A 13,528-nucleotide genomic window follows, 5' to 3' on the forward strand; every position below is an offset into this window, starting at 1 on the left:
AAAACATTCATAGAGATTTTATATACGTGTTCAAGCACTTGAGAGAAAAAATAATAATTGGAACATTCAAAGAAAAACTAAGCAAATTTTTAAAGGAAGCAGTTACTAACTCTAGGAAAATCAGAGTTGTGCAAGAAAGGAGCAGTGCTTTAGGGACCTCCTTGGTGGCGCAGTGGCTAAGAATCTACCTGCCAATGCAGGGGACACAGGTTCGTAGCCCTGGTTCAGAAAGATCCCACATGCTGCAAAGCAAGTAAGCCCCGTGCGCAACAACTACTGAGCCCGCACGCCTAGAGCCTGTGCTCCGCAGCAAGAGAAGCCACCACAAGGAGAAGCCCGCGCACCACAGTGAAGAGTAGCCCCCGTTCACTGCAACTAGAGAAAGGCTGCATGCAGCAACGAAGACCCAACGCAGCCAAAAAATTAATTAATTAATTAATTTTTCAAAAAGGAGCACAGTGCTTCAAAGTACACTACTTGGCTTCACAGTGACGTAAGGAACACTGACTGTTGACTGAATCAAGATTTATTTTGAAGATAGGATTGTAGAATTAGCAGTCCATTTAGGAATTAAATAGTCAACCTCTATAAAAGGAAGTCAATAGGTAATTTTTTTTTTGATGCATCAATAAATAGCAAAGTAAGCCTGTTCGGGAATAAGGAATTACGTATCAGAAGACATAGATAAAAGGATTTAAAGATTAATTCTGGGTTAGGAAAGACTGCAACAGGAGATAGCTTTTTTTCTTTATCAGCATTTTAGCATCACTTATTTTTTTAACTATGTACATGTGTTACATTAATAAGACTATATTCAAAACTGTAATCGATGATATTTAGTTCATTAATGGAGATCAATGCCAAACTGGGTGAGCTCTCTCTAGAGGTATGTGCTTGAGCTCTGGATCCACCTGGGTATGGAGGAGACTATTAATTACTTTATGAAGACATGAAATGCACGCTTCCCAATTTACTTATGACATAAAGTTGGAAGGATTTATTTAAAAGTCAAATATGAGAATTTAAATAAAAACTATACGAATGCAAACTACTAGAGAAAAAAATAGAAGTTCTATACTTTTACTTAAAAATATCTACTGCTAAGGAAAAATAAAATGATTAATAACAGTATCATATACCATACATATTAGGCTTATACTGATGTAAGATCAGTATAAAAAAAACTAGGTGACCACTAGGAACTGAAATTTGATGCAATATTGATTATATTGGGCTCAGTGTTCATATCAAGGGTGGCAATATTCTTTTTACAGTTAGACCATTTTTGCTAATGAATGAAATTCTAGATGTTAGATTTTGAGAGAGAAGTAAAAAAAGGTGATTACAATGATTAAAGAGTTGAACAAAATAAATATATTTAACCAGGAAAACAGAAAAATAGCTGCCTTCAAGTATTTGCTCTGTAGAGGAGGAATTTGATGTATTCTTACTTCAAGGTGCAGAATGAGAGTTACAGAGGAATATTCCATATATATCAATTTTACCTCAAAATACAGAAGAGCAGTCATATAATTTTCCTAAAAAGAAGTGGATTATGTTATGTATGGTCTCCAACTTTAGAAAGGTTCATCAACATAGAAACTGTGTATAATTCAGATGAGAAACTTAGTAAATAATCTATGCTTTGTGTAGAAGGATAGGAAAGAGGAAATTGAAAGTCTCTCCCAATTTTAAAGGTATAATACCAAAAAAATGTAAGAAAACAGTATTTTTAAAACATTTCAAGAATCACAATAATTTAACTTTTTAGATATATATTTATGGGTTTATTTTTAAAGCTGTATTATTTACTCAAACCAGAAAATCCAAATTCCTGCACACCTGAATTACAGGACATCCATTGGTAGGAGAATATGCCATCCTTTACTTCCTAAGAAATTTCAAATAAATCTTATAGTTTTATATTGCCTCATTCACTATGACATAGGTATCTGAATGAAATCATGAAGTTATTCCCAGACTTATAAATTTTAGTTTCTGATAAAATAGCTTTCAAAAAAGAATCTGCTTTTCATTATCATAGCCACAGCTAAAATCTTTCCAACTAATTTCTCTTTTAAAAACTTCTCTAGAGTTTTCCTAAGTATTAATATATATATACAGGGAAACATTTTCCCAGTCAATAAGGAAGTGAGTTTTATGTACAAGTTTTCTCCATATTTTGACTTAAAAATAACTAAAAAATCCTCATAGTTTGAGAGTGACACAGGCATAAAAACTTCAAGACAATGTTTAATTTCATGAAATACAAAAAACGTCTCCAAAGCTCTCCTCAATATAAACCATAATCTTAAATGGCCTATTTAATTATATCTAAATAAATACCATATCCTTGTTAACATAATAGAAATTTGGATATTAGGATGATTTTCATGTATAAATTATGCATCAACAAAAATAACTAGACTTTCTACCAAAATATGCCCACACATTAAAGATGCTGAAATAAAAAATAAATGAGAATTCTAAACTTAATAAGGTCAGAAACCACATCTATAAATGTTTACTGAATGAAAAAAATGTTATGTAGAAAAAAAACGAGCAAATACATACAAACAAACATCACTTAAATATGCAGTTTATGTTATCTGAATGAGGTAGAGTTGAATGGCCCTTAATTCTACCAAAATTACATAGAAAAGAAAGCTTCATGTAATTTAGATCTCTTTCTCCAAGATTTTTGTTGTTGTTTTACTGATTCTATGGGGTGCCTTGTGGATCAGCAGAGATGAGAAACATCTCCTGGTTTCATCTAAAATTAAGATCTTGCCAATTTTAGCAATGAAATGCTGACTTGGAGACTGGAGCCCATATGAGCTCCTACTGTTCTTTGGAGCCTGGATGCTGAAGAAATGTCCACTGATGTGAGAGGAGCCAGGCCTGATTATCTTCCCTATTTCCAGATCTGGAAATATTCCTAAGGCCCATGAATAAACAGTAAAAAGGCTTCCCTCAGATGGAAGGATGCAAACTCTGGTGGTAGAATATGGAGTCATTTTTTATTAGTGTGGCAGTAAAAAGTTCCTTTTATTCTTTCACTCTCCTATAAAGAATATATTCTCACAGAGCACACATCACCATTTACACGGTACAATTTGCACATTTTAATTCTCACACTATCTTTAATGATATCCCAGAGTGATTAATCTTTAATCACACAAAATGCTTTCTGGTTCTACCTATTGAATATTATTATGTTTGCATTTGTTTATGATGGGTAAAGTCTACTATAAGAAGAAATACTTTTGTGAATATATTTATACCCTGAAAAAATTACAGGCTAGAAATAAAAATGGTTCTACTTTGGGCAAGCCTTTTTTTGAGAATTTTAATAATTTCACCAAAGTTCTCTTCCCCAGAAGTCTGACTGCTTGCCACAGTATTTTCAATTCTGTTTTTATTTATATTTTGGAACTAGGTTAGAATCATATTTCCTGCTATTAATAAATATCACATTAAAAGAAACGTTTGTCTCAAAAATGATGATAGTCATCTCTTTAAATGTATTAATTTGTTGTTGCTTTAGTCTTTTTTTATCCAGCTGTAATATGTAATATCTTCTATCTCATGATACATTCGTGTTTTTATCCTCCACACCAAGTACTATGCAACCATCGTTAACACACACGAACTGCTATGTAAATATCTACTGAATGAATAACTTAAGAGAAATCCATGAAGATTATAAATTTTAAAGTCTGATAATATCAAGTGTTGGGAAGGATGTGGAGCAACTGTAATTCCCATACAATCCTTCAGAAAACTGTCTGTCAGTATTTACTAAACCAGAACCTAAGCATTAACCAAGATTCAACTCCTGTCTACCTACCCAACAGATGTGCATATACATGTTCACCAAAAACATGTGTGAGAGATGTTCATAACAGCATTATTTGTATATCCCAAATTAAAAACAACTCCAATTGCTTGCCAACTGGAGAATATTCATATAAATTCATTAATTTATTCACACAACAAATTTATTCATACAGTACTAGAATGTAATAAGAAACTACAATTACATGCAACATGAATGAATCACACAAATGTCATATTGTGACTCTCACAAACAAATTCTCTAAGTTCCATTATATAAAGTCCAAAGACAGGCAGACTTATCAGTGATATTTGATGTCAGAATATGGGTAGCTTTGGGGGGTATAGTGATTGCAAGGGGTATGTGGGGAAATTTCTGGGGTGCTGTTCTTGGTCTGGGTGTTGGCTACTCAGGTGTGTTCACTAAAATTCACTGAATTGTACCTTTATGATTGAAAGTACTGCTGAATGTCACATTTCCTAAAAGTTTGAAGAAGCAGCCAAACTCTAGTCCGAATTGATTTCTTTCTTACACTAGAGTATTTTTGCTTCAGTAGATCTTGTTGCAGATTGTTCAATGTGTTATACTTATCTACTGCGTTTGGATTTTTAGCTTTTTGAGGAAAGAGTTAGTACTTATTATTGGATAAGTGATAATAAAAAGCAAAATACATTGAGTCTTTAAGTAACAGGCCCTATGCTAATCACTTTACCCATTGTCCATTTAATAGTAAAAAGTGTCCTCTTTCGGTAGGCACTATTATTATATTCTATGAAACAAAATCTTCGAAATGTTCAGTAACTTTCCAAAAGTCACTCAGTTAAATAATAGCAGTTTTAACTCAAACGTAGGCATTCTAACACCACAACTCTTAATCACAAGATCTAGAATAGACTTACTATTAAAAGTTTCAGTAGGCTTAGGAATAATGATATTGCTTCAAACTCTTTTGGTAAATGAAAATTTACATTTCTCTTGGTGAAGTCAAGATTATATTCTCTTACGTGAAACTAATACAAAGCCAAGTTATACACCATCAAATGGGCCGCTCAATCTGCAGTTTGTAAGCATAGTAAATTCTTGACTCATTGCCCAAACTTTTTACTCTCTTCAAGCCCAAACTTAATTTATCTCAAAATTATCCAACATGACTTTTCTCAACTTTATTATCTTGACAATACGGTACTTGACAAGATGTTCTCGTATACATCTTTTCCTCCCATTTGCAAAAAATAGTCCCATGAATCTCTCCTCTACCAGCTTATTCTACTCCATTACAATTCGAGTGTTGTAATCCATAAATACTTGCTGAGTAACTGAACAGTCCCTAAATCATCACTCTAAACTTTTAGAAGAGTCCCCTCTTGGACTTCTCATCTCCAGTCTCTGATATTTTCAATGTGTTTATAATTTATGATGAGAATTGCCTATGAATCTTCCTAAAACACTGCTGTGTTCCCACTCCAAAAAATTCAATGTTTTTTAACAAACTTAAAGAATTTTTCCATTTTTAAATTCTCTTAAGCATGATACTTATTGGTCCTCCTTGCTATGGCTCAATTCATATTTCTAACTTTATTCTTGCCCCTTGTCTCTCACAAACCAACCTACACTAGTCAAATAACTACTTTTTCTGGCCTCTGGTTTTGCTCAGCGTGATCTCCAACCTGGTTCCTCCTTTCCCACTCAAATCCTATCTACCCATCAAGGCTTATGCCTTCTTGATAAAGCCCTACGTTTCTCCAACTGGATGCACATTTTCTGACTTTCCATGACATCCATTTCTGCCTTGTGATTTGTGTATATATTTACTTTTCCCTGGACTGTGAATCTTTTGAGCACAGTATGTCATTCTTATTCATCTTTAGCTTTCTTAGCCCAGTGTCTGTTACAGATGGGCTCTTAATAACCTTGAATGGATTGATGGGGATTAATTTTTGGGAGCTCAGTGGCCACCATTCCCTTCATAGTTACCTCCAAAGTCTCTGAGTTTCCCTGGGTCACAACTGCAAAATGTCAAAAGTTCAGGGAGATTGAAAATAGCTCAGAGCAGTCTTAGAGGATCACCTTAGAGCTCAGTTACAACTGATAGAGAAGAATTTGTTATGTGATCTACCAAAAACTTTGTAATACATCATTTAACTTTCACAAATATATGAATGTCATATAATGCATATTATATGATACCAGGGTTTTAGTACAAAGGTCATATCACAATAGGACATGATAGAGTACCTTCCTAGATATAGCCTACTAGATTTAGGTACATTGGTGAGTTTAAGTTTACCCAATCATGTGGGTAGGGGAGTACAACCAAGAAGCAGATGATGGTGTCTATGAAAACAAATTACATAATTCCAATCTTTACTGTGTAACGTATAAGGTTTTAGAGATGTTACTGAACCGTTAAGTCTCAAGTATATCTCAGAGGCAAGGTGATTCAATGGAGTACCAAAAACATTTTTTAATAGTCTCTGTTCACATTTGTTTTCATCTAAAGTAAGAAAATAAGCTTTACTATATGGGGTTATATGTCAGCCTGATATGTAATGCATATAATACATTAGGTATCCTGGCAGGGAGATCATCACTTGCCACTCACTTTCAGTGTACCCACCACACTTCACACACACCCACTTAGGAAGATGAACAGATTACAGTACATGTATCAACTCATAACACTATAATCAGATGAGTGCCATGACACACTGCTCCTGCTGGTTTTTCAGTTTTAAGCCACAGAGTTTTGCTGATTGTGTTCAAATTACCAAATGGGATCATGAAGATGAATTATTAATTTTTCTATTATGAAAAGAGGTTTGTTCCAAATTTGCTGATTTTTTCTATGATAAGGATTAAAATGTTACACCTGTCACTTAAACAAATAGACTTATAATCTCTCCTTTAAGATAAAGGAAACATTTAAGATTGGATGAGAAAGGAACTGCTTTTGGGAAATCCTTCTAAGGAGAGAACATTTTGAAATGTTTGGAAGTGTTTCTAGTGTTATGGGACTTTGTTACCATAAGTATGCCAACGATAAAAATTCTCCAGTGTATTTTTAAAACTTTGGAGCAAGATTTTCTAATATGTTTAAATTGCTTCCAAATCTTTCAAAGTTTCACTGTTTTAACAGTATTTGTTAAAATATAAAGATATAACCCCTTCCAGTACTTTTCAAGAAGCAAATGACAGAATGGAAAATGGAAATTCATCAATTTTCAATAAAAATTTTTAAAATAACAGGTATGATCCGATGATTTAAAATCAATGACTAGTTTATAACAGGAACATCCAGTGATAAACTTTGCTATATGGAGGTATGCATTTAGCAAAGTAATTTCTTCAGCTATGGAAGCTACTGAAATCACATATTGGAATAAACCAGACTTTTGAATTGCTCTAACAGTACCAAAACAAGGTTTTCAAACTAATGAAACATTCTACCACTTTTTAAACATGAGATGAGTACAATAATAGTTCACTGAGAGAAAAACTTTATTATCCATAAAATTAAAAATGTATTTAATATTCATCTTACCCTTTTAAATTTATATGTTCTATAAATCACATTTATATATTAGTTTATGCTTGCAATGTACAGATATATAATAATATATAAGGGTATGTGATCAAAATATTTTACTGAGAAATGTACATATAATTAAAAATTAGAAATTGTCTAGAAAATGTCAAATAGACTCTTTAAAGTGTTAATGTTTGACTCTGTTGTAATTATATAGGAACTAAAATCTGATTCTCAGTCTACCGAAAGTTGACACAAAATTATAACAAAAAATTAGGGATCTAATAAATGCACTAATATTAACAATGCCTGTATATCTCATACAGCATATAGATATTGTAGAATACTGAGACTGTTCTTCTAAAACATCTAAAAATCTATTTCCAGAAATTCTTAAACATTCTGAAGCATTATGCCTGGGAAAATAGAATTACAATGGAAACATGATCATCCATTTTCTTCATATAAAGAAAAATATAGCAGTATCACCATTTCACGTTGACATGTTTTTTAGAGTTATTTTAAACTCTACATTCTAACTTCACTCAACCAAACACACTTACAAGTATCTTTTTTTACATTCTCATCGTTAGATTATCTCCTTAAATTTTTCCTAAGTCACACATTTCAAACCTGCAAGGTCCATTTGTATCTTCAAAATTATTTTCAAAGCATCATATCTAGGGCAAACTATAAATCAGTCTACATTCTCCCTTTCGGTGATTCATGAAATTTATGCACACACACAGACAAAAGAAAAAGATGCTGCGATTAGGCAAAAACTAACCTATTCTTCTAGCACAGAGACTTGGACGCCACTCATCTCTAGCCAGGTTATAATGGAATACCTCCTGCTAGTTAAGGCTTTCTAGAAGGATCTACTGGAATAATTACTATGCTTTCAAATACAATTCTTATTACCAATTCTTGGATAATTATAATCTATTGAGCCCCCGATATTATGAGTCTTTAATATTATAAATCACAAAGTTGTTACTGAAATAAGATAGGAATCCCATTCTGCTTCTAATCATCTGTTTATCTGGTACCTTCACCACTAAACTGCAAACTCCTTGTACACAGGGATTGTGCCTGATTTACGTCTAGTGACTAACACAATGCCGAACATGTAGGGGATGCTCATAATTTGGGGGAGAGTTGACGAATGTACCGTAGAATGATATGGCAATATAATAAATGGAAACATTATTTCAACAGATTTCTATGATAAATTGGAAATAAAATAGATTTCCAGTCTGTTGCTATACTTGCGTGTGTCTTTTCCAAATTTGCGAAAATAACTGATTACTATAAATTGTTTTACTGAACACTCCACTTTACAAAGAATGGACAGTTTCTTGAAACCATTTCCCCACACATTACCTTGTTCCCCTGGCTGATTCTGGTCTTAGGAGCAGTGGAGCCAGTAACAAGTTCCTTCCCGAGTACATTCCACCTTGAGTGGGAGCTACAGTTTAAGAGGCTGCCTGACCCCTCTGCTCAGTCCCTCAGTGCTCTTTTGTTACACAAAACTGTTAAATTGACAAACTGCAGATTTACTAGGTGTGTATGGCTACCCCATGCTCATTTCTGAAAGCGCCTCTATTTGTCACATTCTGTTGTATCATATTAGAAATTTAGTGCTCTCTCTCTCTCTCTATATATATACACATATATATATATTTTTTAACACAATGCTACAGGAGGGTATTATTTTAAAAAGAGACACTTGGGGAAAAGGACTAGCATCAAGAGGGTTCAAGTATCAAGCTTTCCTTTTTAAAAAAATAATTTTCTCATTTTTAGAGGAAAAAACAATCTTGAATGGGAAAAATACTCTCTTTACCTCTGTGTGATCATTATTAACCCCAGAACACAATAGAATACACATCATTTTCTTACCCAACATGAATTCATTTTATGTAGGGAATAAAAAAATATTCATTTTATGTAGGAATATTCTAGGAAAATAAGTCACTTAAATGAGGTTTAGGGGGAAATAAAGATAAGTTAATATAAATTTCTTTAAAGAGCATTTGTAGAAGTTTATGTTACATGTAGTGTGCCTTACAATATAAAGGAAAAATAAAACTTTTACTCATCTTTTAAAGACTGCCCTGGGCAAGAGCACATCTATTGTTAACTTACTAAATGAATTTGCTTACATCACAAATTTTTATTCATTATTTATAACATATGAAAAGAATATTAAAATTTCTAGTATTTAAAAATTGATAGCCAACAATAAATCTTATTTTTAAATACCAATGTTAGTTTCTAATAGGATTATCTGAAAAATAGCAGTAGCTTATACATATACTCAGTAAAATTATGAAAACGTATACTATTCAACAATTAAATGTTTAATAAGAAAAATTAACAATTTGTTATTTAAGAAAAATACATCAAAAGAAAAGAGGCATTCATTATAATACAGGATCTGTTCAGTGACTTAAAACATTTTAGGTATTGATCCAAGGAATAAAAATATAACATACATGTGAATTATGCAAAGCACAAAGCCACAACACATCATTAATAAGCAAGGGTTAAAATACAATCATTTCACATTGACTAATCACAAAAATGCAGTCATTAAATTAACAGACATATGTTAAGATTTATTTATTCCTTTCTTTAATCATGCTTATAAATTATTACAACACAAGGTTTCCAACATGGAGAAAATTTAAATGTATATTTGCAACTTTTTTCCTAGTTACATTTTAATGATTTAGCACTTGGTATTTTAATTTTGCTTTAAAATGAAAAGTGTTTAAGATTTCATGTCACTCATATATGTGTATATATATATATACACACACACACATGTATATATATACATACATTTCTTAATTTTCTAACCTAGTAAATAGGATCTGAAATTAAAGTTGTACATGAAAGAATATCAACCTGATATGTTAATTAGAGGTATTCTGAAATTTGGCTAATATGCAACAACACTGAAAGAGGTAAAGGGTTATATCTGGTTTTAACAACAAAACTTCAGATCACTTAAACCCTTTTAATATAAAAGGCTAATTTAAGGAATAAAATTCTTCATATAATAAGAAATCCAGGTACTCTAATGATATATATTTACTTTATACCTATAAAAAGTTAATAAATAAAGTTTATAAAAATTCTGATATATACATCTACTGTGATTTTTAAATTTTTATCCTCAATTTATCAAAAAAATTATAGTTCTTTCCTAGTGCAAAGACTGAATTAGTCAATGAACTCCTTTGTGGAACAGACATGTATTAAATAATTGAAGACTTTTATATTTTTGTCTTACTATTTTTTAATTTGTGGTTATTGTTTTCTTGGTCATTTGTTTTTTGTGAGGTTGAAAAAAGTTACCTCTACACAGGGTCTTTAATGAACATTCAGGTTTTTCACTTATGACATCATTTACATACAAAAAAATAACATGACACAAATATATTGGAATGTAGTATTAGATATTATTCCAATACAAGAAACATTGTGTGATGTTGTACACCTTAAACTTATACAATAAGACCATATATATCTCAATAAAGCTGGGGAAAAATTATGTGAATATTACAGTGAATATGTAGAGAAGATTGATAAACATTAAGGTATTTTAAAATGTTAAAGGATCAAAAACATCTGACCCCAAATGAATATTTGCAATTGTAATATGCTATAACTTTAAGTACATTTTACATTAAATTTAAAAAGTTTTATAATGTTATTAAATAGAACAGGAGTCAACAAGCTTTCCCTAGAAAGGACCAAACAGTAAATATTTCAGGCTTTGAGGGCCAGTCTCTATTGCAACTAATGAACTCTGCTTTGTAGTGCAAAAGCAGCCATAGATAATACATAAAAAGTTGTGCATGACTGTGTTCCAATAAAACTTATTTACAAAAATAGGCAATGGGTCAGATTTCATAGTTTGCTGACCCCTGAAATAGAAAATCTGATTCAAAAGCACTTAATTTTAGGAACTTCAATATCTAGCACAAAGCAGGAGACATAAGTAAATGTCTAATGCTTCGTGAATTAATGAATTCATGAACGAGTGGGGAAAATAAAACCTTCGTGTCTGCTTTCCTAATTGAGGCAAAATTCCAAGAAGGCAATCTATGGATTAAGTCTTATTAAGAACTAGGCTTGCAAATTAAACCAATAAAATGAAAGAAAATGTAACAGATATAGTAAGGAGAAAGTGAATTTCCAATCTAAAATGACTAACAAAAAATATCTTTATAGTGAGTTCCTACAGTACTTCACATCTCTCCAACTAAACTGTAAACTCCATAGGGGTAAGAAATATGTCTTTATTATTCCTGTAGCACAGTACCTAGGATATAGCAGATGGTCAGTGAACATATTATTAAGTAAATATGTGAATGCTTTCCATAGCAAAATATGTTTTTTGTTAGTTCCTGAAAAGTAATGGCTCTCTACTTCTAATGCAGCCATTTAACTTTAAGATCCTCCTATAAAGTTAAAATGTTCTGTTGTTTTGTATCAGTCACACTGACTCTAAAGATGAATTTCAGCCTGAACTGGAACTTGACCTGTTCTTCAAATAGCATGAATTGAAACAGGTTTACATTTCATCATAAAGCTTTGACTTGGGTGAAGTAAAACAAGTGTACACATCAGGGTTGGATATAAAACCAGAGTTATAATTATTTTCCAAATAAAGAACTGTTTAACTTTATAAATTTAATTATAAATAGATTATAGACTCCAATCAGTTTTTCACCTGAGAGAAGTATACTTAGTTGTTCATGATTTAAAATATCAAAAGTGACCAAAATGCTAATTTCAATATATTTATATATTAATTACTCTTCAAAGCCTGGTATTTGAAAAATACTAGAGGAAATTAATCATTCATAAATATTTATGAATTTTGTCTATGGCTCCAAAAAAAATAAAAAATTAAAACAGTTCAAAACATAGTAACTCCACACAGTGGAAGAAATGAATATTCTTATAAACTACTATATAAATCATACTTTTCCATGATGTATGTGACAAACTGTAAACAATTAATTTACTTTGTGTAAGTAAATTTCTCTATATTTTTTAATACAATAATTTTCACATTTCCAAACAAAATACTAAGTTTAACAATGATAAAAACAAGAATGTTACTTGCTTTTAGATCAGTTATTGGACATTGACAGACAAAAGCCACAAACAGTTATATACTCAAACAAGACACAGCCTTAACTCGCCATTGTTATAAGCACAATGTTAACATTATGTACAAATGTAAATAGTAAAATATTTCTAATTAATTTGTGGGCAAGCCAAAGGTGTACTGGAGAAAGATACTGCCATTAGAATAGTGCTACGGTTCAAAATTCACTTATAAAAAAATAAATACATATAAAACTATTATATATATATGTATATATTACAGTACTTGAAATTGAATGATTCTTCTTTCAAACTATCAAGCCAAGAGGGCCAATGGTCTACTTTAAAAAAAAATCAGAAGATAAAATGTGTGCATCACAATTTATGAAGAGAGGAAATTAAAGTAAAAGGAACATAGAAAAACAAAACAAAACAGAAGGATAAAAATAAGAATACTATCGTACCGATTTCCATGGTCCCCGATGCCATGATACATCATCAGGGCAAGCATGCACATGACATTGTACCACACTAGGTGGCTTGTTTAAGATTTCACAGTTTTGCTCTCGTGACATTTGGCCATTGGGAAATAGACATATTACGAATCGTGATTTTATTCCTCCTCCACATGTTTGTGTACACTAAAAATAAGAAGAAAAATCAAAACTATGTGGCTTCAAAAAGAATATTATACTGCTTTATTCAATGTTGAGTACATAATCAGTATTGCTAGAATTTAAAGTTATCCTTTCTTATAATCTTATAATTATAAGAAATATATAAGAATATATTTATATTCTTATATAAGAAATATAAGAATCCTTACAATTCTCAACATTTCTTCCTGGGTAAAAAATAAATCAAAGTTTTAGTTCTATAATTTTTTTAAAAAAGACAAAATTTTGAGAATTGGTACTGTAATAGGTATTAACTACATAATGTATGGTATCCTATCAAAAGATGACTGTGTAGCCATGAAAGCTAATAAGGGAGATCAAAATTTATAAACATAGAAAGATGTTCAGTATATATAT

The 13,528-nt window shown here is 31.4% G+C and overlaps 1 protein-coding gene across 6 annotated transcripts in view; it reads right to left on the reverse strand.

Annotated features, from left to right (window-relative positions):
• The window catches only part of ADAMTS20 (ADAM metallopeptidase with thrombospondin type 1 motif 20), a 195,783-nt gene that overhangs the window by 61,067 nt on the left and 121,188 nt on the right, over window positions 1-13,528 (reverse strand). For all 6 annotated transcript variants that reach the window (XR_010932368.1, XM_067696234.1, XM_067696235.1 and 3 more), the window contains one exon: window positions 12,959-13,135. Coding sequence is in view for 5 of the 6 variants with exons in the window: in XM_067696234.1 (XP_067552335.1) it covers window positions 12,959-13,135 (177 nt within the window). In the remaining variant the exon portion in view is untranslated. The remainder of the gene's footprint in view (window positions 1-12,958; window positions 13,136-13,528) is intronic.

Source organism: Pseudorca crassidens, chromosome 11 (genome assembly GCF_039906515.1).
Source record: "Pseudorca crassidens isolate mPseCra1 chromosome 11, mPseCra1.hap1, whole genome shotgun sequence".
NCBI classification, from domain to species: domain Eukaryota; kingdom Metazoa; phylum Chordata; class Mammalia; order Artiodactyla; family Delphinidae; genus Pseudorca; species Pseudorca crassidens.